At 37.2% G+C, this 26,239-nt stretch overlaps 1 protein-coding gene across 1 annotated transcript; it reads right to left on the bottom strand.

Moving 5' to 3' along the window:
• Positions 1-9,845: 9,845 nt before the first annotated feature.
• On the bottom strand, positions 9,846-11,519 carry LOC104229339 (protein DETOXIFICATION 51-like). The gene has a single exon (XM_009781966.2). The coding sequence runs from the start codon at positions 11,476-11,478 to the stop codon at positions 9,913-9,915; it is 1,566 nt and encodes a 521-aa protein (XP_009780268.2). The 5' UTR covers positions 11,479-11,519; the 3' UTR covers positions 9,846-9,912.
• Between the last annotated feature and the right edge of the window lie 14,720 nt (positions 11,520-26,239).

Here is a 26,239-nt window from a genome sequence, read left to right on the forward strand (position 1 = left end):
TGTTTTTGTTTGCCACATTTTCAATTTCTAAGGATTTGTAGGGGCTAATTGTAAGTAAAGAAACATAGGGAGGTCATAAAGGGGTAGATAGTTTTGAAATCAGATAATTTCAGGCTGGAATGTTCTAGAATAGAGGGGCAGCTGGCTTCATTTGGTTAGTACAAAGTACTGAAACCAATGGGGGGAAAATCAGCTGTCCATTTCTATTGGAATATGCTCTTTGTGGCTGAGGGAATAATTCCTTCAGTACATGGCATCTTTGGTACTTATATATAGTACCATTTCTATACAGAAAATCAGATTTGGATAACCTAAAAGAAAGACCTCAAAGTTCTATGCATTCTCTCATTCTAAGTTTACTCGAAAAGCATACTAGTTTTTTTTTTTTTTACAAAAGGGTTCTATTTCATGGGAATTTCTAGGTTCTAAGTTGAAGTAGAGTTGGTCATTGAAGCTGTGATTTTAGTTGTTGCTTTGGTTGCTGTTTTCCTGGTCGATTTTCATATTGTTTTGACCTCAGGATTTTGCTTTCCTTGTTGCTGTATCAGGTACTTCACCAAACCATGAAATACAAAGTTGAAGTTATAATATGCTTGGCTAGATATTGAAGCTGCAGATCTATGCTTCTTCTTTTCTTTAAAACACTTTCTTGCTTCTTTTCTTTATTTCTTTTTTTTGTTTTTATTCCTTCCCTTCGTCTGTTTAAGTCCTCATTTCATTATGTAAAATCGATATCTATTTTTATCCAATTTTATCTTAGCTTTTGAGCTGAAAATTAGAATTGGAATTTCATGTGTACATAAGAGACTGGACTATTATTTGAAGGACTTTATATGTAGGACTGTTTTAGACTCCTTTTAAATAAACATATTCATGTAAGTCATGAGGAGTGCTAGTATTATAGCTGGATTTCTTCTTTGCTAGTGTGGCTGTGATGTGTAAGTTATTTGGAAGCTTTAAATTTTTGATTTAGAATAGATGTTTCAATTGAAAGGTCTGTTATACATCTTGTAAATAAGAGTTAGTCCTCTTGTAAAAAATACAATCATTTAGCCCTTAATCACTACTGATTCCATGCATTTTTAAAAGTTGATGTTCATCCGTGTTTTAAAATGGTGTAGATTGTAATTTGCTCTTGTTATTATTAGATACATGTTAATTAGTTAGGGCCTATCATATTATGTGTTCTGTTTTAAAATCTATGCAAATATTGGCATAAAGGTTTTGTTGTGATTGCAGTAGTTGTTTTTAGTATTTAAAGACTTGATCATTGAAAAATTGGGCCTACTGATGGCCCAAGTCGTGATTCCTAGCCAAATCGGACCCATGTTATTCAATTTCCCTTTGGTCCTGCACATGGCCCGATTTTGGAGCCCAATTGGTGACATCTCCACTTCCCTTTCTTTCGCATGCTCAATAATACATCGGGCCTAATACTGGCCCAGATTCTTTCAAATAAATAAAGACCTGCCTCATATTTCCCTACCTATAATTATTAGTTTGACATTAAGTCCAAAATAGTTGTGAGTAAGAACTCCTTTTATTACCTTAATTAAACAAGCCTTCTAAAATTGAGGTATGCCATATTTCACCAAATAACCTATGGCCCTCATATAAATATTAATTTAGTATTAGAATAACCCTAAATAATCGTAGTTTGCTTTAGGCCTGATTTATATTAGTATTGCGATTATATATACGTTCGTGTAACATAATTGTTAATTTAATTCTAAAAGTAACCCGAGGGATGCGTTCACGCAACTTCAACCAAACTTTTCTTAATAAAATAAATAAAGCGTTATTAATTGTGGATACGTCGCGTGACATGATTTTGACCCGCCAAAGGAAAAGAGTATACGTACGTGTAACTCAATTCTTTAATTACGAATAAATCAAGTGACTAAAAGCGGTAAAAGGTATATGCACATAGGTCCTAAAATAAGTAATAGACAACTTAAGCCAAGTATAAATCACTAAGCGACCGTGCTAGAACCACGGAACCCGGGAATGCCTAACACCTTCTCCCGGGTTAACAGAATTTCTTATCTAGAATTTTTGGTTCGCAGACTTTTAAAACAAACTCGAAACTTCCTCTATCTGGGATTTAAAATAAACCGGTGACTTTGGACGCCAAATAAACTATTCCAAGTGGCGACTCTGATAATTTAAATAATCCCATTTCGAATAATGTCACTTAATTTGGAAAAAACTCTCATATACCCTCGTGTGGTAAAAAAGAGGTGTGACACCCACGTCATTCTTTCTTTCATAAATCAAGTAATTTCCCATGATCAATCCTAGTAGAGCTCCTAGTCCGGAAAGACTAGCAAAGATGCTATCAGGCCTAGTTACCATAAGAATGGAAGGGAAAGCGAATGACATAGACCATTTCACAAGATCTTTAAGAAGAGTGAATTAATTAGTCGTGGATGGCTGAACTGTAGGGATTTCTATTGTTGAGCCAAGTGAGCTAGTTGTATGCAAAATTTTCAAAGTGTGACTTATGGCTTGATTCGGTGGCATTTTTGGGTTATGTAGTGTCGAGTGAGGGGATCAAGGTAGATCCAAATAAGATTGAAGCAGTACAGAGTTGGCCTAGATCAGATTGACCTAGAAGGGTGCTCTGTTCAGGTGGACCGACGAGTGTAAGGAAAGTTTTCAAAAGTGCTAGACAGTTTTGACTACAACCTCAGTGTTGGTATTTCCTACGGGTTCGGGGGCTTATACTATATACTGTGAGGTATCGCGTGTTGGCCTCGGCGTGGTATTGATATAGGACGGTAGGGTGATAGCCTACGCATCTAGGCAGTTGAAGGTGCATGAGAAGAACTATCTTGTCTATGACCTCGAGTTAGCAGCTATTGTTCATGCCTTGAAGATTTGGCAGCACTATTGTACGATGTCCCTTGTGAGGTCTATACTGACAACCGGAGTCTACAGCATTTGTTCAAATAGAAGGATCTTATCTTGCATCAACATAGGTGGTTATAGTTGCTTAAGGATTATGATATCACCATTCTATATCATTCCGAGAAGGCCAACATCGTGGCCAATTCCATGAGTTACAAGGAAAAGAGCTTTGGCAGTTTAGCATATGTACTGGCAATGCAGAGGCCATTAGCCTTGGATGTTAGGACTTGGACAACCAGTTTGTTAGATTGTATGTTTCAGAGCTGAGTCAAGTTTTGGCATGTGTGGTTTCACGGTCTTCTCTTTATGATCTTATCAGAGAACATTAGTATGACAACTTCCATTTGCTTGTCCTCAAAGACACGGTTCAGCACGACGATGCCAATGAGGTCGCTATTGGGAAGGATGGTGTATTATAGAAGCAAGAAAGCTATGTGTGTCCAATGTAGATGGTTTGCAGGAGTTGATTCTCCAGGAGGCTCACAGTTTGCAGTATTCTATTCATCCAGGTGCCGCAAAGATGTATCAAGACTTGAGACAGCACTATTGGTGGAGGAGGATGAAGAAAGATATAGTGGAGTATGTGGCTCGGTGCCTAAATTGTCAGTAGGTAAAGTATGAGCATTAACGGCCAAGTGGACTACTTCAAAGGTTAGAGATTCTATAGTGGAAATGGGAGCGGGTTACTATGGATTTTGTTGTTGGGCTTCCATGGACTCAGAGGAAGTTCGAGGCAGTATGGGTGATTGTAGAGAGGTTGACCAAGTTGGCTCATTTCATTCCAGTGGTGACCACTTATTACTCAGAGGAGTTGGGTAAGGTTTATATTTGCGAGATTGTCAGACTTCATGGCGCTAGTACTTGTCATCTTTGACCAGGGTACACAGTTTACATCACGGTTCTGTAGGGACGTACAACATAAATTAGGCACACGGTTTGAGTTGAGTACAACATTCACCCTCAGACGGATGGACAGTCCAAGCATACTATTCAGATACTGGAGGATATGCTCTGCGCGTGTGTGATGGAGTCTTGGGGTTCTTGGGATCAGTTATTGCTTCTTGTGGAGTTTGCCTACAAAACAGCTACCAGTCGAGCATTCAGATGGTTTTGTATGAGTCTTTGTATGGGAGGTGGTGCCGGTGTCTAGTGGGTTGGTTTGAGCCGGGTGAGGCTAGGCTACGGGGTACAGACTTGGTTCAGGATGCTTTGGAAAAGGTTATATTTATTCAAGATCGACTTCGTACAGCTCAATCCAGATAGAAGCGTTATGCGGATTGGAAGGGTCGCGATGTTACATTCATGGTTGGGCAGGTCTTGCTCCGGGTTTCGCCAATAAAGGGTGTTATGAGGTTTGGGAAGAAGGGAAATTTGATACCTAGGTATATCGTACCATTTGAGATACATGAGAGGATTGAAGAGGTGGCCTATAGGCTTGCACTATCACCTAGTCTAACTGCAGTTCATCCAGTATTTCATATTTCTATGCTTCGGAAGAATCACAGTGATCCGTCTCACGTGTAAGATTTCATCTCAGTCCAGTTGGACAAGGATTTTGTCTTATGTTGAGCCGGTGGCCATTTTGGACAGGCAGGTTCGGAAGTTGAGGTCGAAGAACATTGCGTCAGCCAAGGTTTAGTGGAGGGGTCAGCCAGTCGAGGAGGAGACTTGGGAGATCGAGCATGATATACTTAGCCGTTATCCTCATCTTTTCACCACTTCAGGTATGTCTCTACACTCGTTTGAGGACGAACATTTTCTTTAAGAGAGGTAGGAGGTAATTAACCGGTCGGTTATTTTGAGTAATTTAGTCTTGATCCCCTATTTATTGCCTTTTCTGTGATATATTGTGGTTATGTAACTTGCCGGGATGTTTGGGTTTTGTTCCGGGTGAGTTTCATAGTGAAATGGGACACATAATCCCAAAGTTGGGAGGTTTAAGTTGAAAGAGTTAACCGTAGTTTGAATTTTGTCTAGACGACCTCAGAATGGAGTTTTGACGGATACAAGAGCTCTGTATGGTGATTTTAGACTTAGGAGCATGTCTGGATGTTGACTTGGTCATTTCGGCATGAATTGGCGAACGTTGAAAAAAAAAGATTTTGGAAAGTTTGACTGAGAGTAGACATTAATGATATCGGGGTCAAATACCGGTTTTGGAAGTTAGAATAGGTCAGCGATGTCATTTATAACTTGTGTGAAAATGTTGGAGTCAATCGGAGTTGTTTTGGTATGAATCCGCATTTGTTTCGGAATTCAAAAGTTCATAGTTGCATAGGCTTGATTTTGGGTTGCGATTAGTAGAATCGATGTTGTTTGACGTGATTTTTTTCCTCGAACAGGTCCGTTATATGTTTTGGAACTTGTTGGTATATTCAGACGGGGTCCTCGGCCCCCGGGTCTGGTTCGGATCGAATTCAGACCAATTTTGGACTTAGCTTCATTGCAGAAGTCCCAAGCCTGCTGGTGTTATCGCACATGCAGAGGGATTGACTGTAGGTGCAGAATTGTGGGTGCGGAAGGTGCAGCGCAGGAGGGAAAAGGAGAGCCGGGGCTGGGCTCGCAGGTTCGGACACATGGGTGCATATGCGCCTACGTAGGCGCGGACCAGCTTGCGTAGAAGAAGAATTGGAGGAGGAGGCTTTGGGCAGGACCGCAGGTGCGGTCTCCTTCTCTGTAGAAGCGGGATCGCAGGTGCGAGCCATGGTCCTTAGAAGCGGTACTCCTAGACTTAAGTGGAATCTGCACCTGTGATGGTTTTTCCGCATGTGCGACCCCAGGCCCGCAAAAGCGAGGATCACTGAGCAGAAAGGTCTTGTTCGAGGGTAAATCTTCATAGTCCATTTTTGGACATAGAGAGCTCGGTGGGAGGCAATATTTTGAGGGTTTTTATAGAGAACTTTGGAATAAGGAATCCTAACTCGGTTTTGGTTAATTTACATGAATCTGTTGATAATTTCATCATTTAATTAGTGTTTTTGAGCTGAAAATTTGAGAAAAATTTGTAAAACTTCTTAGGCTAAAAATTAAGGATTTTCAAGGCTATTTGAGGTCGGATTTCAGTAATTCTTGTATGAGTGGACTCGTTATCGAATGGGTGTTCGAATTGTATAACTTTGGTTGGGTTCGACATGGATGTTCGGGTGGACTTTTTAAGTTGACTTTTTATTTCTTATTAAAGGTCATAATTTTATTGTTTGAATTAGTTTCCTATAGTTTATATTTATTGTATGAAGTTGTTTTGGTTAGATTCGAGCCGTTCAGAGTCGGATAATAGAGGGAAAGGCCTTCTAGTTGATTAAGTTAGCTCGATTTGAGGTAAGTGACTTGTCTAACCTTCTATGGGAAATACCCCTTAGGAGTTTATCGATTATGATAATTGTGGTATGTGAAAATCATGTACGCAAGGTGACGAGTGTGTACACGGGCTAAATATAGAAACTACCATTTTTAGCTATGTTGATTTCATTTCATGTCTTAATTGAGTTATCTTAACATGTTATAGTCATCCTTTCTAGTCTATTTCACATGTCTACTTGTCTTATCTCTTACTTGCTATTTGCTCTACATGTTTAGTTGAAGATCTTGTTCCTTTATTCCGTATTCATTATTTAATTGTTGAACTCTTTACTTGAAGTTGTCTTTCTTGGAAATATCTGATTGTTGAAATTGGTATCGAGTTACAACGGCCGAAATTTCTATTTAGGGAAAGTGTTGTGAAATATCATTTTATTGAGTTATTCACTTCCGGTTGTTATTGTTGAGGCTTTGTGTACATTGTGGTTGAGCGGTGGGCTCCTAATTGCGAATTCTGTTATTGTTTGGTTTCTACGGCTAGTTGTGATATTGGGCACTTGAGGTGCGATTTGTTATACATTGTGATATTGATATGCATGTGGTGGTATAAGGTCTTGGGGTTGAAACGTATGTGGTGAGATAAGGCGGGCTTGATACACGTGGCTAGTAGGGGAACTACTAGAAGACATGCGGTGTGATAAGGTGGGCTAAAACTCGAGATACTATTTCGGAAAAAATAATTTTCAAAACTAAATGTGAAGGCTCCCGCGGTGATATAAGGAAAGATTGTAACTTATTCTTGTGATTTGACACTATAAGGCGGTACCCCGGTAGTGACTCTTATTAGAATTTCTCTGTTATTGCACTTGTCTTTGGTTATTGTTTCCTTAGAATTTTTATTTGTTTTATCCGCATTGCACTAATTGCTTAGTTCGTGTAGTTAAATCTTGATATGATATTTGTTGTTTCAATTTCATTACTGTCATTATTACAGTACCTTACACTTGTTCAGTCTTCTTATTTATTTTCAGTAGGGACCTGACTTGATCTTGTCACTACTCTATCGAGGTTAGACTTGACACTTATTGGGTACTATTGTGGTGTACGCATGCTACTCTTCTACACATCTTTTTGTGCATATCTAGGTACTTCCTACCATCCTATGCATTAGCTAGGATTCTGCTACGGAGACTTCAAGGTATACCTGCCATCGTCCGCAGGCCTCAGAGTTCTCCTCCCTCTAGATATCATTATGCATTATCGTTTTAGATATAGACATTGATGTATCGGATTATCCAGTATTTCTACTTAAAGCTTGTGACTTGTATTTCATCGGGTCTCGGGAGTTGTATATGTTAATTTGCAGAGTTTGTTTTACATAGTTGCTGAGTTTGAGGCTTAACTATTAATTAAGTTATTCTGCATATTTGTTAGGCTTATCTAGTCTTAGACTAGGTGCCACCACGACATCCTACGGAGAAAAATTTGGGTCGTGACAATCTAACTCCTTATAAGTAGCTTATTTTTCTTTTCTACTTTTCATGCGGGACTTTGTTTACACACTCCAATAATCTCCCCCTTGATCTAAGTTTCACATGACCCATTACCGTGTATGGGCTAATTGGGTGATTAACTGTGTGTCACCCACATGATCCTGAGTATTTACGGTCACCAAAGCCCAAAGGATGTTTATGCGTCTTCAAAGCTACGAGTAAAGCCCGTAAACCCCGTACACGGGCAAAGGCAATAAGTCGGGCCCCCATGCCACAATTCCGCCATCTCCATAGTCCCCCCCAAACAATTGGCTCGGATACTAGTTGTTTGGCTAAAACAGTCCAAAGATATGTTTAACATAGTTTGATATTGTCCGCTTTGGGTCAAGCCCACACAATTTTTTCAACTCCTTATAAGTAACTTATTTTTCTTTTCTACTTTTCACGTAGGACTTTATTCACACACTCCAACAATATATACGGATGGGGTAAAGCTTGGACGAAAATAACCAAGTCTAAACAAAACTGAAAAAGGAGTTCTTGTCGGATAGAGGCTGCAGGCGTGCATTCTCTCTATCACCGCTGGTTTGGCCGCGTTGCTCGGCGCCTCGTGCATGTTATCACGCCTGTTCCTCAACTCTACTTTCAAGTACTCCTACATCCAAAAACACATAATTAAGCTCAAAGCATCGTACGAAATGCTCAATATAACACTAAATTGTATGGCACATAATACTATGAAACATGTAACTCTAGTCGGACATCAATACCACATGGATCAAAATTCAATTTATCAATATTTAAATGATGAGCAGTTAATGATAATTGTTCCTAAGTTTAAGAATGACAAACATTTTACTAGAAGAGTGTATACGGTGAAATCGGGGGGTCCAATTTTTCATTATCAAAGCACTTCGGAAGACCGTCTCGAAGTCCCGGAGTTACAAGGCTACGATCGAAATTCCTCCCTTGAGGTTTGTCGACACTCGGTCTTGTGATAATGTCAAACACAACCACTGCGGAAACGGGGAGTTCCCAAGGCACGTGGCTAGGACTGACAGAGCCTAAAAAGCTACTCTAAGATCCGAGTCCGGGTGTCATTTAGTGGTCACATCTCCATATCTTTGTAATTAATGCTTGTTGTACTATGATGGGATTTCCCTCCTATATAAAAAGGATCCTTATCACTTTGTAAGGGTTGGTCACTTCATTTGCTCCACACGAAATATACAAGAACTCTCTATTTCGCTCTCTAACATATTCTCTTGATATTATAGCTTTTATCCCCATATTTGTTCATCATTTATTGCTTATCATTGACCATAAAGAGCCATCTTTAATCGCCTCATAACTGTTAGCCCTACCTCGATTACCCGCAACAGCTCGTGGCCGAGCCCCGGGATCGACCTCGAGGTACCAAGTGACTGACCTATCGGTTTGGTTATAGCTCCCTCCTTAACTTTATTTTGTCTCTAAATCTCATATACTTAGCATCAACTGCTTAACAAACTTGCATAAAAATAAATTACATATTTTTAGAGTCTCATCAACAAATTTAATTGTTATTATTATTCCCCGGTAAACAAGGAGCATGTCAAAGTTTCGATGACATGTAGCTTTGCCATGCTGTCTGAATGATCCAGTCAAAAAGGATAAAAAAGAAAGCGATACACGACATTAAACTTGTTTCAATTAAGGAAGCAATCGACTACAGCCAAAACATGTAAATTAAAGTGGGGTAAGCATCAAATGCTTTTACTAATGCATTTGAACAAATATCAGTGGAACACACTAGAACAAGAGTCCAATAAACCAGTTATCCTCAAGTGGAAAAGGCAGCTAATTGAAGAACTAATTCCAATTTTTAGTACATGTATTCAATCCACAAGTATCTAGTACAAAATAGATAAAGCAATAGGAGCAAAAGAAAAGCCAGTGAACTAAAAAATGTAACATATTTATTAGGAACGTTACAACCAAAATTTAGTTGTTAAAATTGTCTCACCATAACCTTTAATTTTACCTACACCATTTACGCGACTTAAGACCTTAACCCTCCCCGGTCCCTTGCTCCCCTTCCCAAAGAAAAATACATAAAAGAAATAAAGAATCACTAATGAACAATCAAGCATAATTGTAGTCGATATGAATATCAAGAAAAACAAAATATGGAAAATTACATTAGAGGTTCTATTTCGTCAACTATTTATCATTATGAAGTCACCGTCACGCAAATCAGCGGCTCCTTTTCACCAAGTACTGGAGTTTCTAAACATCCTGTGCACGTGAGCACCTGTGCTCTCACGGCTTCGTAATCCCAGTTGGTGGTCCCTACCACATACAACATCAACCCAGCACAACATACCTGGGCTGAAAGTAATCCAATCCAAAGCCCAACAAAGCCCATTCCTATCCAGAAACCAAGCCCAATAGCCACTGGCATACCCACAAGATAGAATGCTCCAAGATTGACATGAGCGGCCGTTGACGGCCGGGCAGTCCCCCGAACAACGCCACACCCGACGGTTTGCGGGTAGTTTCCGAGCTCGCACAACCCCAAAATCGGCAATGCAGCCGATGTCAAACGTAAAATATTAACATCGGCTGTAAACATTTTAGCCCATATACTTCTCATTGATGTAGCAAAAAACACAGCTAATAAGCCCATCAGGCCGGCCAGACACATCGACACCAGGGCTGATACCCGAGCCCTATCGGGCCGATTAGCTCCTAGCTCATTACCAACCCGAGTGGACACCGCAAACCCGAGAGAAGAGGGGAACACATAGAGTAACGACGTCGTCTGAATCAACACACCCATGGATGCAACAGTAGCCTTAGGGTCCACAAGTAATCCACACAAAATTATCATAATCTCGTACCACCACCACTCTAGACATACCGAAACACAACTTGGCGCGGCTAACCGAATGAGTGGCTTCCACCCAGTCAGGCAGTCGAAGCTCGGGTTCCTCCAAGTCGGCTTGTGCAACCTGCTAATCCTGATATACAAAACAAGCGCCACGAGTGCCGCCGCATTTGATGTAGCAGAGGCAGCCGCAACGGCAGCCACACCAAGCCGAAGCCGAAAAGTGAACAAATAATAGATGGGAAAATGTAGAATGGTTCCGGCTAAGGAAGACAACGTGAGTGGATTTGTAATTCCTTGAGCACGAAGGTAAATGCGAATAGGGTGGAAAAAAGAATTAGTGATAAGATCAGGGAGTGAAAAAATAAGATAGGTATGAGCCAAACTTGTGACGCTGGTTTCTTGATGTAAATAAAGGAGAATGTTGGAAATGTTGAGCCAAAGGAACGTGATGGGCAAAGAACAACAGAGAAGGAAAATGACAGACCTTTGTAAAGTTAAGGAGAGAAGCTTAGGACGTTGAGCACCAAAAGCTTGAGAACAAAGAGGCTCCATTCCCAGAGCTAAACCAGAGAGCACAGAATAGCCTGTTATATTAGCAAATGCAATGGCTAAAGAGCCAGCGGCTAATTCAGTATCACCAAGATGGCCAAGAAAAAGCATTGAAAGAATGGAACGACAGTAAAGTATAAGGGCAGTGAGTGCTATAGGGAATGCTAGGTTGAAAAGAGCTCTGCTTTCATGGAGGATTTGTGATGGGGTTGGGAAAAAAGTGAAGTTGGCAGATTTTTCTTGGATCTGTTTCGGATTTTCTTGGGGTTCTAAGGTGGTTGGTAGTGATAGTAGATCGAGATACAAATTGGTTTCTTGTGATTTTTTATCAATCACAAGAGTATTTGGATTACACATAGTGATCCAAAAACCAAATACAAATAAATGGATTTGTGAGTTTTTCTTCGTTTCTAAGTTTTGATCTTGAGGAAGAGATACTCTCATGGAGAGCACTCTGCAATCGTAAGTATCTCCAACCGGATTGGTTTGGTTTGGTTTTAGGGGATGGAGAGATTGGACAAATATATACTACTCCATTAGTGAAGAAGTTAGAGGTGACATTTTTTTCTTTTTGTTTTATAATATATCTACAGCCTTTATATAGTGCTATAATTTTGAATTTCTTTTGTTCGTTTTTAGAATTATACAGTATTAAATTTCTTTGGGATTTACTTATTTGTATGTGGAGTGTCAGAGCTTATATTTCCGATATGTGTATTGAGTGTGGGTTATTTTTTTCTCTTTTACGAGAGAGATTATTGTTTCTGGTGAGTTCTCCTTTGATGACACTCCCAAAGTCCCCGGTCCAAGTAGTCCATGCATGGGGCACATTCATTTTAATGATTAAAAAGACCAAAATTAATTCAACCATGGTCTTGTTTTTCTTTTCCCCACAAGATTGTGATTAAGTTCCAATGACACATTGATATATACTTGACTCTTGAGTGCAACAAACTCTTTTTCCCAGCGGATTTTAATTTTGTGTTATCCAAGGCAATTTAAGGCCCTTTTAATTGCATTGTTGATCATAGAATTATAATTTAACTGTTAATCTAAAATAAATTAAAATCAAAATAACAAATAAAATTTAATTATGTTTCCTAATACACACTTATGTGACAGATTTATGTTTGTTATTTTAACTCTTCTGCGAATCCGGATCATTATTTCAAATTTATCAAGTGATTAAATTTCTTAATTACTTTTTTACTTAAGTAAATTTGGGACAGCTATTGACACGTTAAGAATCCATCTGGTTATATTTTAACTTTATTCAATCCTAGTGTAGCTTACATCTCAATCTATTGTGAGAACATACGTTCAACGTTTTAGGTAGAGACAAATTCATGATCTAACTAGATTCAGTATGGTCATATATATATATATATAATGCATATTTTGAACCGAATATAATGTGTTTTATTGAGCTCTAAAACTCGCTTTACGTTCACTATTTATTCCAAACGAGAGTTTGTAGTAATTTAGCAAGAAAACAAATCATACTAGGCTCAACATAGAATAAAGAATGTTATGTCAGCTGTAATGGAATTTATGTAGTTAACTAAACGTGGCCCGGTTACATGAGTTGCATTGTGTTCTTTAATATCGTTTGAGAAAAAGATGTTTAACATCAACATCTTCACAATTAGTCGGTGAATTTGACAATCGTCTTCGACTAAAGGGTCTTACTTATAGTTTTGTTCAATATTACTTAATACTTAAAAATAAGAATATGTTAAATGTCATTAGAATGTCGAGATGCTTCCAGCTGAATTATGATTAGTCGTATTAAAAAAAACGTAGTTGTACATTCAATTATAGAATTAGTTGTTGGATTATATAATGTTGCGGAAACAATTCCAGTATCGAAATTATGTGTAAATTAAACAACTAGCACATACGGAGTTTATACGTAGAGGCGGATGTAGTTAGCAACGAACGGGTTCAACTGAACCCACAACTTTCGACGCGGTGTAAAAATTTATATGTAAAAGTTCACTAAAATTTCAAAAATAGTGGATATGAACCCATAACTTTAAAAGTACAATGAATTCAATGTTAAAAACCTTAAGAGTTGAACCCATATGATTTAAATCCTGAATCCGCCTCTGTTTATACGAGTTATCTTTCAAAGCGTGAACGAAGCAGGTCTATTGTGTTAGTCTCCAGTTCCAGAGCAATTCAATCGAAACACCACCACCAGTATAATCACGATCTCCGAGCATTCTACAGTCTTCTATTGTGTTACTCAAATAATATTCACAAACAACAAAAAAGCACCAAATTTTCGGCTAGGCCCATGAAGGAAAAGCCCAAGCATATATAGACACGTTTTTATGGGCAGAACCCTTTTTCAAGATATGTTGGGTAATCTTTTACACCAAGAAAAGGATTCCCTTTATTTCCTATAACTTAGTCATAGTAGGGAGCAAGGAATTTAATTCATAATATTTCCTATTATTTAATTAATTTTGAATTTTTAAAATTAATATTTACCATAATAAATTATAAATTAATCTACTAAAAATTCATAATTGCACTCCTTATTTCAATCTCAAAATTCTTCCTTAAAACCTTATGTAACTCCCAGTGTTAATGTTCAGATACCGATCAATCAAATTAAATTACTAACAATTTAATCTATTGATTATTTCCTTTAGATTTTTGCTAATTCATTTATTTTATGTGTCGGATACGAAATTCATCCGCAGTATTTACACATTAAAACTTATAAGCTTTTATAAAGGAGTATCATCAATTTCGAAACCGAGACATGGAATCTATCAACTAATTATCACTTTGCCAATGTATATTATTATTGTCCAATTTACAATGTTTGTTGACCCACGAAAGAATCTGTCACGACCCATATATCCACCTAGTCGTGATGACACCTAACCTGGTTCTAGGCAAGCCTAACACGGAATAAGGTAACTCGAGTGAAAGATCAATAACAACAAGAATGAAATAACTGAATTATATACAACTTCCAAGGACTGATAGTACAAGTCATGAGCGACTACAAATAAGATTACAATTTCATTTTGAGGAAAGATACATCATCTGTTTCAAATTTATATAAATAAAAATGTAAATCCTAAACTACCGCAAAGAAATGGTAGCTTGTATCTGGAGTGCTTATACGTCTTCAATGCTAGGCCCACGAACTCTGTAGCTTCCCCTTGCTAAATATCTGCACGCAAGGTGTAGAAGTGTAGTCTGAGTACAACCGACCCCATGTACTTAATAAGTATCTTGACTAACCTTGGTGAAGTAGTGGCTAAATTTTTTAGTTAGAAAATACTCACTAACATAACATATTCAGTCAGATTATAGAAATAACAGAGGAGAGTACAAGAACAAATATACGAAATAGTAAATGATTACTAAAAGAAATCATGGTCAGTTTTCTCAATATCACAACCCATCCTTTTCTTAAAACGGTAAACACCAAACAACATAATAAATCTAAGAATCTTTATAGTATGAGGAATGTGTTCAAGATATCAAGTCAAATGACACGACAACACCCTTCATGCATTTATCTCATCCTCACCAAATAAATGAATGTATGCCAAATCAATTGGCACGACAACACCCTTCGTGCATTTATCTCTTCCTCATCAAGCATATGTAAAACAATACCAACCAGGTAAAAGAAATGCCAATAATAGTAATAATAAAGTGGAAAATATACAGGTAGCAATATCGAACAAGGCAGAGCATACAGACAATGCTAATAGGTAGAGCGGAAAGCACAAAAGTAATGGTAGCAATTAAGGTGGGAGAACATAAATTTCATTATCAAGCAAAGTAGAAGATTTAGATAAGAGCACAACAAACGAGGAAAGGCATAGGTGTAAATATAACAAACAAGACATAAAACATGATTTTGACCAGATAAATTCATAAAAAAACATGGATAAAATAATAACAATTAAGGTAGGAGGCAAAGACGTGACAACAATAGCAAGTCACATAGAAAGCATAGGTGCAACAATGACAACTTGGAATAGAGACATAAATGTATACGCAATGGCACAATATCACCCTTCATGCTTTACACTCTTCCTCACATGATAATATATATGCAATAGCACATTATCACCCTTCATACTTTATACTCTTCCTCACCAAGCACATGTATATCAATTCAAGCAAGGTAGGAAGCATTGATAGCATCAAGAAGAGTGGTTAAGCAAATATACCACGTGAATATCAATCACAGCTCTCGAACCAATAAATAATTCAATAAACCTCAAGAACCTTATTGTTCAAGTATCTCGACAAAGCTCAAACATGTTTTTCAACATAAGTATGAAACCCAAGTACATCAAAATTACAATCATAGATATGTATTTTTTGATTTGGTATAGTGAAAACCAAATTTAGCACATTAATTTTGGTAGGCTATAATCTCGTGTTTAGTTACTTATTGCACTCTAATTTACTGTACTTTAATTGAGTTTGAGCTTTAATCGCTGGTGTTTTGCACTAATTTTGTATTTTATGCCTTATAGGAGTGATTCAAATCTATGTAGATGTTATAGAATAAATTCAAGCTATTCTGGAGCTTTGAAGTCTGAGTAAAAGCCCAAGGATTAAGTTGGGATCATGTTCGGGGATCAACAGATGATAGTGCATTTTAAGAACGAAACAAAGAATCGAGCAGGCATAATGCGCATTGTCTAGTAAAATGCACGTAACCTTTTTCTAAGATATCCGTTTGTCTCCACAATATATCATTGGAAAGCTATTTAAAAGGGCTAGAACTTTTGTGTTTGACATTTTCTCAAATTCCCAACTGATACCACCCACGTGCGCGACCACGCACTAGTCGCACACTCGGCGCGCACTGGAGGCAGAACAGGGTGTAAAATGCAAGGCCAAGTGCGCGAGGACACTCCTAGGTGCGTGACCACGCACGTACAACTCCGAAAAAGTGTCCTATTTCGCGTAGGAGAAGGCATTTTTGTTTGGGCCCGACCCTACTTGGTATATATACATAGAAAATGGTATTTTGGGACTTTTGACACATCTAAGACCTAAGGAAGCTAAGGAGAAGTTGGAGAAGGAAGAGCACAAGAAATCCATCATTCAATCCCAACTCAAGACAAGGGTTTGGATTGTTTTATATTTTTCTTTACTTTAAACTTAATTGTGATGAATTACCCCATATCCATGGAGTAGTTTTCGTTAGGGTTTTATGAATTTGGTGTATTGATATTTGTTTGTGGATTATAACTCTAGTTTATGTATTGAAATCGTTTTGGATTTTTTAACCTTTGCATATATATTCATTTGTTTATGTAATCGAGAGAGGCATAACTTGTGATGTTTTTGCATTCTATCTTGTTAGTTGAATTCAAATTCTTCTTCGTAATCGAAAGAGGCTAGTTGAATTGTTGATTAAACTTAGTTAGGAGGATAATTGAGAGAGGTTCTCCTAAAGACCAATCCACTACGAATTCGTGCATATCTTCCCCGATCATCTTGTGAGGTTGAGACTTAATCGGGAGAGGAGTTTATACTAAATAGTTAAATTAATAACCAAGTAAATTCGACAGACTCACTTGAACATTAGAAGTGAATTATTTAGAGTTATATCACAAATATTTATCTTGAACCTATCCTATCAACCCTATTTTCTCCCCATTGATATCTTCCTTTGCTTACTACTTGCGTTGTTTGTCATTAGTCAATAGCTTAGACTCTTAGTTAATTTAGTTTAAATCACATAATTTTCAACTGTTGATCATCTTGGATAACAATCTAGCTACAAACTACGATAATAATTGTTTAACTCTAATCCTTGTGGATACGATATTATAATTAATATATTCGACTAGCAAGCATATTTTAGTGTGTGTTTTGCGTTCATCAAATTTTGGCACCGTTGTCGGGGATTGGCAATCAATAGTGTTTGAAATAGTTTGTAGTGCTAATTCAGGAATTTTTCTTTTTATTTTATGTTTCTCTTTTTACGTTTGGTGTTCTTTAACTTTGAGTAGGCTTCATGTTAGATTGGTGCATGACTCGATCTCCTAGGAAAGAAGTGCAACCATACGAACCAGAAATCGAAAAACAACTGCCATAGATGAGAAAGGAACGAAATCTCTCAGAGAATATAGAGAAGGTTGGCAATCCTCAACCAAAGAAAATATGGCTGGAGATGATGATAATATAGATTTGGATGCGAGGGAGGTAGCCCAACTCAAAGAAAAAGCTGCAAGGGGTGCTAAAGAAGCAACACTTAGAGATGCACAAATTGCTTATAAGGAAGAAAGGGTCAAAGAATGGCTCAGAATCAGCCCTTGGGTGTAGACCAATTCGGAAACATAGCTCCCAGGCAAGGGAAACAAATTGGTGATTATGCTAGACCAGTCTAAATCAAGGTTTATCCAGTGTGAGACCTCCTCCAGTTGCAGCCAATAATTTCTAGTTGAAGCAAAGGTTGCTCGAAACCCTCCAAATCAGCTATGTCTTCAGATGAAAGATGAACGAAGATCCAAACAATCATCTAATGGACTTTGAGCAGATAATGAACACCTTTCAGTACAATGGTGTTTCATAAGAAGCAGTTTATATAAGGGCATTCCCCTCCACTCTCAAAGATAATGCAAAGCACTGGCTTCGAAGCTTGCCTCAGGGATCAATCAGAACATGGGAGGAGATGACCAGAAAATTTCTTACTAAATATTTCTCCTCAGCTAAGACGGGCAAGTTTAGAAGAGAAATCTATAACTTCTACCAGAAGAAGACTAAAACTGTGTTTGAAGGATTGAAGAGGTTTAGGGAGATTATGCGAAAGTGTCAACATAGTGGAATTGAACTCTGGATACAACTCCAGGACTTTTGGGATGGTTTGACACGGCCTCACACAGAACATTAAGTAATGAAGCTGGAGGCTCGTTGATGAAAAAGACTCCAGAGGAGATTGTCATTATTCTAGATGAGTTATCTGAAGATGTAAATCAGTGGCCCTCTGAGATTGATGAAAGAAGAAAATCAACTGGTGTTCACTAAGTTGATACTAACACATATGTGCAGGTACAACTTGATGCCATGACAAAGGAAATATGGAAGCTAACCGTAGCTTCTATACATAATGAGCCACATGTAGCATGTGATATATGTTGAAGAGGACACCCTACTCACAAGTGTCAACCTACCATGGAGGAAGTTAATGGTGAGTAATTACAGCTTCAATGCAATGGGTTAGAAGCACCCCAGTTTTTCATGGAGTTCACCTAGGGGTACAGCAAATGCATGGCAACGAAATAACTCCATATTTTAAGGAGCTCCTGGTTTTATGAATCAGCCGAGGTTGCAATTTCAGCCTCAACAATCAAATCAATCTAGGTTAGAAGATCTAATGAATTCTTTCATTATCAAGACAGATGAGAGGCTAGATGCTCATAGGAAAGCTATCAAAGAACTTGGGACAGGTTTGAGTAATTTAGAGAGACAAGTGGGAAAAATTGCAAATATATTTTCTGAGAGAGTCCTAGGTACTCTTCCAGCTGATACTGAGAAGAATCCCAAAGAAACGGTAAATGATGTGATCTTGAGAAGCGGAAAAGTGTTGAGACATCCCACTCCAATTCAAATAGAAGCTGCGCCTGTAAAAGAAATTGGGAAGGAGTTGAAAATTGAAGATGGTAAGAAGAAGAAAGGCAAAAAGGGCACTGAGAAAAAGATGAAGGAGGAAACATCCAGAAGGGAGGAACATAATGAGAGCGAGCATATGCCTGCTCTACCTTTTCCCCAAAAGTTATATAGAGAAAAGCTGGACAAACAGTTTGAGGGATTTCTAGATATGTTGAGACAGGTTAATGTAAATCTGCCATTCACTGAAGTTCTCTCACAAATGCCAGTTTATGCAAAGTTCTTGAAGGATATTCTTACAAAGAAGAGGAAGATAGAAGAGACCAAGGTGGTCAAGCTTACAAAGTATTGAAGCGCAATCTTACAAAATAAACTCCTACAAAAGTGTGGAGATCCAGGGAGTTTTACCATACATTGCTCTTTAGGCACTCTAAATTTTGATAAATATTTATGTCATTCTGGTGCCTCAATTAATCTAATGCCACTAGACATTTTACAGGAAATAGGAGAAGGAGATTTGAGATATAAGGTCGGTGCCAATATCTTTGCAGTTGGCAGAACAAACAATCATAACACCCGAGGTCATAGTAGAAGATATTTTGGTGCGAGTGGATAAGTTCGTATTTCCTCTAGATCTCATAGTTGTGAATATAGAGGAGAACAAGGAGGTCCCCCTTATCGTAGGAAGATCATTTTTAGCAATATGTAGAGCTATACTGGATATACATGATAGAAAACTCATGCTTAGAGGGTGAGGAGACTGTGACTTTTGAGATGAATGTAGCAATTGGAGTGAAAAGGGAGAAGACAACTGCAAGTGTTGAGTGGAAGGTGAAGGGTGTGAAAGAGAAGGCTATTGTTATTGAGAGAGATAAGTGTCGGGTGTACCCCAAGAAGGCTGAGAAAAAGCTGTCTGTATGGATGTGTGCACTAGTTCAGGCGCGTGGAATGGATCCGACTTTGATTTAGATCCCGACTAGAAATTCAGGGAAGTTTCCTCTACCTTATGCTTTTTAATTATATGTCATGGGGACATGGCACAACTTGTGTGGGGTGGGGGATAATTGTATGTTGTATGTATATGTGTTAGTTTTTGTTTTTTAGCAGCTTGAAAAAAAATTGAAAAACCATAAAAAATTAAAATTTTTGATTTTCCCCGACGATGGATATCGTTCGAAAGGTTTCTTGAGGGATTAAAGTCGATGAAAAAAGACAAAAATATTTTCTTTTGTAGGTAGTGTAATAATTTCCCCTTGATTTTTCTTTGGGCCGCGATTCTTTTCCAAGGATTTTGTTTGAACTGGGTGTAGATAGTTTTTATTTTTTTTAGTAGTAGGAAACCTTGTGCTATGGTGTGAATTAAAGCAATATCTTTTGATCTTGTTATTCCTTGAGAATAGTAAGTGCTTTAGTTGTGACACTTAGGCTCAGTTTTTGACTCTTAGATAAGTGCCTTAGTTTGTATGATCTTAACTTTGTTTAATTGCTTTGACTAGAGTGTCTTGACGAGGCCAATCCTGAGTGAGTCATGTTCCATGTGTGTGTGAGTTTTGTGTTATTCTGTCTATTGCATTTGACGTCTAGAACTTGTCACGTGTGTTTACAAAGCGAAATAGAAGTTGTATTCAGTCTTGGAAGTGATACAGGTATTTCTTTATTGAGTCAGATATATGTTTTACCAACCTAATTGTTATGTATCTTAGTTAACCCCTTTTGAGCATGTAATCATGCTTCTTTGGCAATCGCATTACAAGCCTTATCCATTTGTTTGAATTGACCATCTATTTGAACCACGTACCTCTCATGAGCACTTGAATTTGTTATGAACTTTGTAAAAGTTGAAGTATGGGGTGTTGGTTGGCTTTTGAGTGGAACTATTGAAATAAAGAGAAAGGTGCAATGTTGTAAAAAAGTAAGAGCCACTTGAGTAAGAAAAGAAAAAAATAGTTGTACTGTTGTAAAAATATTCATTGATAAGTGGTAACTCTTGATGAATTGTGCTTAAAGAAGTAGGGAGTTAATGTATATTTATGTGAAGGTGAAGTATGGTTTGACATAAGTGTGGGATTTTGAAATGTAAAGTGTATGTATTAAATTGCTTAGGTAGGTGTAGTCACTCTTATATCCAAATGTATCTTACCTGTCTCGCAGCCTACATTACAACCAGTTAAAGTCCTACTTAATACTTGACTAAATGAGCTCAATTATTAGAGTAGTACACTACAGGCAGCCTATGGTGCATCTTTTGTAGCATATGAATGTTGTTTCTAAGAGCGAGTGAATTATTTGTATCTTGAGATCCCGATTGTTCTTAAATTTTATTGTATGTGGAACTACTCTCTAATTTACTGCAGTTTAATTGAGTTTGAGATTTAATTGCTAGTATTTTGTACTAATTGTGTATTTTTTGCCTTATAGGAGTGATTCTGATCTATGTAGATATTATGGAATGGATTCAAGCTATTCTGGAGCTTTAAAGTCTGAGTAAAAGCCCAAGGATTAAGTTGGGATCGTGTTCGGGGATCAACGGATGATAGTGCATTTTAAGAACGAAACGAAGAATCCAACAGATATACTGCGAATTGTCAAGTAAAATGCACATAATCATTCGCTCATATATCCTTTTGTGCTCCACAATATATCGTTTGAAAGATATTTAAAAGGGCTACAACATTTGTGTTTGACATTTTTCGAAATTCCCGACTAATACCACCCACATGCGCAGCCGCACGCTGGAGGCAGAACAGGGTGTAAAATGCACGGCCAAGTGCACGAGCCGGCACACTGGAGGCACGGCTCTGCACTTCCAACTCCGGAAAAGTGTCCTATTTCACGTAGGAGAAGGTGTTTTCATTTGGGCCTGAACCTACTTGGTATATATATGTGGAAAATGGTATTTTTGGGACTTTTGACACATCTAAGACCTAAGGAAGCTAAGGATAAGTTGGAGAAGGAAGAGCACAAGGAATCCATCATTCAATCCCAACTCAAGACTAGGGTCTGAATTGTTTTATATTTTTCTTTACTTTAAACTTAATTGTGACGAATTACTCCATATCCATAGAGTGGTTCTCGTTAGGGTTTGGTGGATTTGGTGTATTGATATTTGTTTGTGGATTATAACTCTAGTTTATGTATTGAAATTGTTTTGGATTTTTAACCGTTACATCTATTTTCATTTGTTTATGTAATCAAGAGAGGCATAACTTGTGATATTTTTGCATTCTATCTTGTTAGTTGAATTCAATTGATTCTTCTTCGTAATCGAAAGAGGCTAGTTGAATGTTGATTAAACTTAGTTAGGAGGATAATCGAGAGAGGTTCTCCTAAAGACCAATCCATTACGAATTCGTGCATATCTTCACTGATCTTAAATTGGTTCATCTTGTGAGGTTGAGACTTAATCGGAAGAGGAGTTTCTACTAAACAATTGAATTAATAACCAAGTGAATTCGAGAGACTCACTTGAACATTAGAAGTGAATTATCTAGAGTTATATCCCAAACATTTATTTTGCACCTATCCTATCAACCCTATCTTCTCCCTATTGATATCTTCCTTTGCTTACTACTTGCATTGTTTGTCATTAGCCAGTAGCTTACACTCTTAGTTAATTTAGTTTAAATCACATAATTTTCAACTGTTGATCATCTTGGATAGCAACCTAGCTACAAACTACGATAATAATTATTTAACTCCAATCCTTGTGGATACGATATTATAATTACTATATTCGACTAGCGAGCATATTTTAGTGTGTGTTTTGCGCTCGTAAATCAACAGTTTCACAAAGAGGTCATCCGTCAAATTTAATCTAGTTATGACAAGCTAAATCATGGTTTCTAGCATTGAAATTCATATTCATGTTATTATAGAAGTCAAATAAACCATGAGGCAAGAAAATCACATAGTCCTACAAGGCACAATGAATCATATAATCTATCCCGAGCATAGATAACCCTGGCACACGCATATATATATAATCGTCACCTTGTATATGCATCACTCCCGTTGTAGCAATCAATATTGTTTTATTAGGAAAAATTCTCCCAACAAATCTAGGGTAGACACTAACCTCAAGTAAGCTAAATCAACACTCTAAGAAGTGCTTCCCGCGCAAATTAACCTCCGAACGGATCGAATTTAGTCAAAATAACTTAATATCATAAATACAAGCCATTGGAAATGATTCCAAATAATAAAGCTTCGATATTTAACTAAAATAAAAAAATCAACCCAAAAAGTCAACCCCGGGCTCGCACTGCGAACCCGATAAATCTCACAAATTCTGAACAACCATTTTGATGCGAGTCCAAACATACCAATTTCATCCAATTCCGACCTCAAATCGGTCTTCAAACCATCAATTTATGATTTAGAATTTTTTATTAAAATTCCCAATTTCTTCAATTCAATTCATCAATCAATCGCTAAATTCAAGGTTGGAATCATGAAATTTAAATAAATTCGAGTAAAAAATACTTATCCCAATCCAAGTAGTGAAAATTCCCTCCAAATTGCCCAAAACTTAGCTGCAAACCCTTGTGAGAAAAAGCAATTAAATTTCGAAACAAGAAAAAATGCAACAGTTGTTCAACACGAACAAGATCCTAAATGATCTCAAAACTCACATTTGATAAGCCTAATACGATCCTTGCAAGATTACACCCCAGATAGCCTTTTGAATAACCCATTTGGCCTTAAAATGGGGGAGATATGTTTGAAGTTTTAAAGGAAGTCTTAAAATTTCAGGGACATAAACGGCATTTAAAAACCCAACAATAATAAAATCCTCGTTTTAGCACCCGAAACTCAATCGGAACCTCCTGGACACAAACTATATATGCATTTTAATCATAAAACACGCTAGGAACGTGATTGCGCACTCAAAATACTGGAAAGAGGTCATCTTGACCTGGTATTGACCATGGTCAAACTCCAAATCCTTAAGTGAACAAGTTTCTCAATCAATGATCCCAAACACACCCGCGCCCCTCGGGACCCCATACAATCATACCAGAAATTACAAATGCATTATCTAAACTTATCTAAAGCCTCAATATAACTACGGAAACATCACAACAAAGAATCGAGGCTCAAACCGAATAGAATTTCTCTTAAGCTGTTAAATCTTCATTATTTTAAAAGAGTGTCTGAATCATACTTAAACACTTCAGATTACTTTCAAACTTTACACACAATTTCAATTCAAATATATAGACATATACAAATTCTTGGAACACCAATTTGATCGTACAAGGGGGGGGGGGCAGGGGTTGAATTGCTTATTTTAAAAATTATTATTGTAAGTTGACTAGTTTTCTGATTAGTCGACTAGATGTAATAGCGAGATGTTAAGAGGTGCAAAATTAAAATGCAGAAGTAAAGTGCAGGAACTAAAAGACACCGGAGTTTTTATACTGCTTCGGATTCAATATGAATCCTAGTCCAATCCCCTTGGGTTGCAAGGGAGTTCTCTTTCAGTGATTGAGTTTCTTGAATACAAAGTGAATAGTGTAGTTTACACCAACAACTCAGTTTCTATGTCACTCATCTTTTGTTGATACAATGCCTTACCAATATTTTTCTCTCTTTCTTCTCTAACTTGTTACACAACAGATCTAGTAGAGCTAGAATTTCTGTTTGCAGTAGAACAAAGAGAGGGTAATTGGTTTTATCAAAGTATGTCTTTCCAGGACTTAAGGTTGCGTATAAATACTTTGTAGGAGATCGTTCATACTGAAGAGATTTTCCAACCCAAGAGATTTGATCCTTTGAAGAAATTGATTCTTTCCAAGAATAAGGTTAATTCTCGTTACTCTTCCTTGATGAGTGGACTTTGACAGCTTCCCATGTTTGAGTTTTGATAGCCGCTGGATTTGCTCCTTAAATCTGGGTCCTTCCAGTAATAGCTTCTGATTGATTATATTGTCGGATCTTCAATGCTTCTTTTTACCGCTTCAATCAATCTCTAATTGATTAACTTGCTGGATCGTTAGTGCTTCTTTTCCTTTTGAATGCTTCAATCAATCTCTGATTGATTTCTCATTTCAGCATTGATTGCTTCTCTTCGATCTGGGTTGATTTCCTTGAGTCCCTACGCCAAAAGCATTTATATTATTTTTCTTCATTAAAACTAAAACCTAACACAATTAGAGTCCAATAACATCAATGTCAACTCTTGGTTAAACTTATGAACTCTTAAGTTCTTCAAATTTCCAACTTTCGAGAAATATAGTCAAATTTTTCTAGGAATCACCAAAACCAAATCTGAACATATGTACAAGTCCAAAATTATCATACGAACCTATCGAAATAATCAAAATCAGATTCCAAGTCTGTTTACCCAAAAGTCAAACCTTGGTTAACTTTTTTAACTTAAAGCTTCCAAATCGCGAGTCATTCTTCCAAATCAATCCCGAACCACTCGAAAACTAAAACCGACCATACACACAAGTTATAATACATCATATGAAGCTACTCAAAGTCTCAAACTACTGAACGAAACGCTAAAGCTCAAAACGACCGGTCTAGTCATTACATTCTCCTTCACTTAAACGTACGTTCGTCCTTGAACGTGCCAAGAGTCGTTCCAAATTTCAACATCTAGGACTCCGTCTAAGATCCAATTGTCGCATACACACTCTATATCGATCTCAATCAGTTGTAAAAAATCATAAATATATTCACAAGATATAATCACACAATATAACCAATCACTCATATGCCCATAACAATATCTCTAGCCACAATTGATACCTATTACCAACTCAATACTGGTAACAAACCTTGTTGATACCCAATTTTTTTCTATATAGTTTTAATATGAAAAATAATTTCAAAATAGTATATATATGCATATATAAGAATGTCCAAGGGTTTTATTATTTTTCCACAATTTTGAAAGCTTTTTAGTTGATTTATTTCTCCCTTTTTATCCATAAACTCCCAATAATTATTTCCAAAATTATTGTTTTGATAATTCATCTATTAGATTTTTATATTTATGCCAAAATATGGCTAAATTAATTTTTACATATTTTTATAATTTCATTTAGTATTTTTAAAGCTAAATTGCATATAATTGCAATATTAGCCCTTTTAAGTTTTAATAAGGTTTTATATTCATAAAATTGGGTCCTATATTTTTAAATTATTAATTAGGCATCATAAATCATTTTAGCCTTTTAAATTAATTTTTAGAAACTATTTACTATTTTTTATAAATTAAAAGGGAAAAAGTGGCTATTTAACTTGTAGCCAAAATTGGCTTTCAATTATAACCCAAATCAAACCCCAATTTCCCAGCCCAATTTTAATTTAAACTCGACTCCACACCCTTTTAAATCCTACCCAAACCCGGATCCCCACCCACCCTCTCTAATCTCGACCGTTGATCTCCCAGATCAACGATCCACGTTGCCCCTTACCAAATTAAACCCAAACGACCCCCTAACCTAATTCATTTTCTACCAACCCACTGCCCTTGAATCCCTTTTCCTCTCTAGTT

This window comes from Nicotiana sylvestris, chromosome 5 (assembly GCF_000393655.2).
Source record: "Nicotiana sylvestris chromosome 5, ASM39365v2, whole genome shotgun sequence".
NCBI classification, from domain to species: domain Eukaryota; kingdom Viridiplantae; phylum Streptophyta; class Magnoliopsida; order Solanales; family Solanaceae; genus Nicotiana; species Nicotiana sylvestris.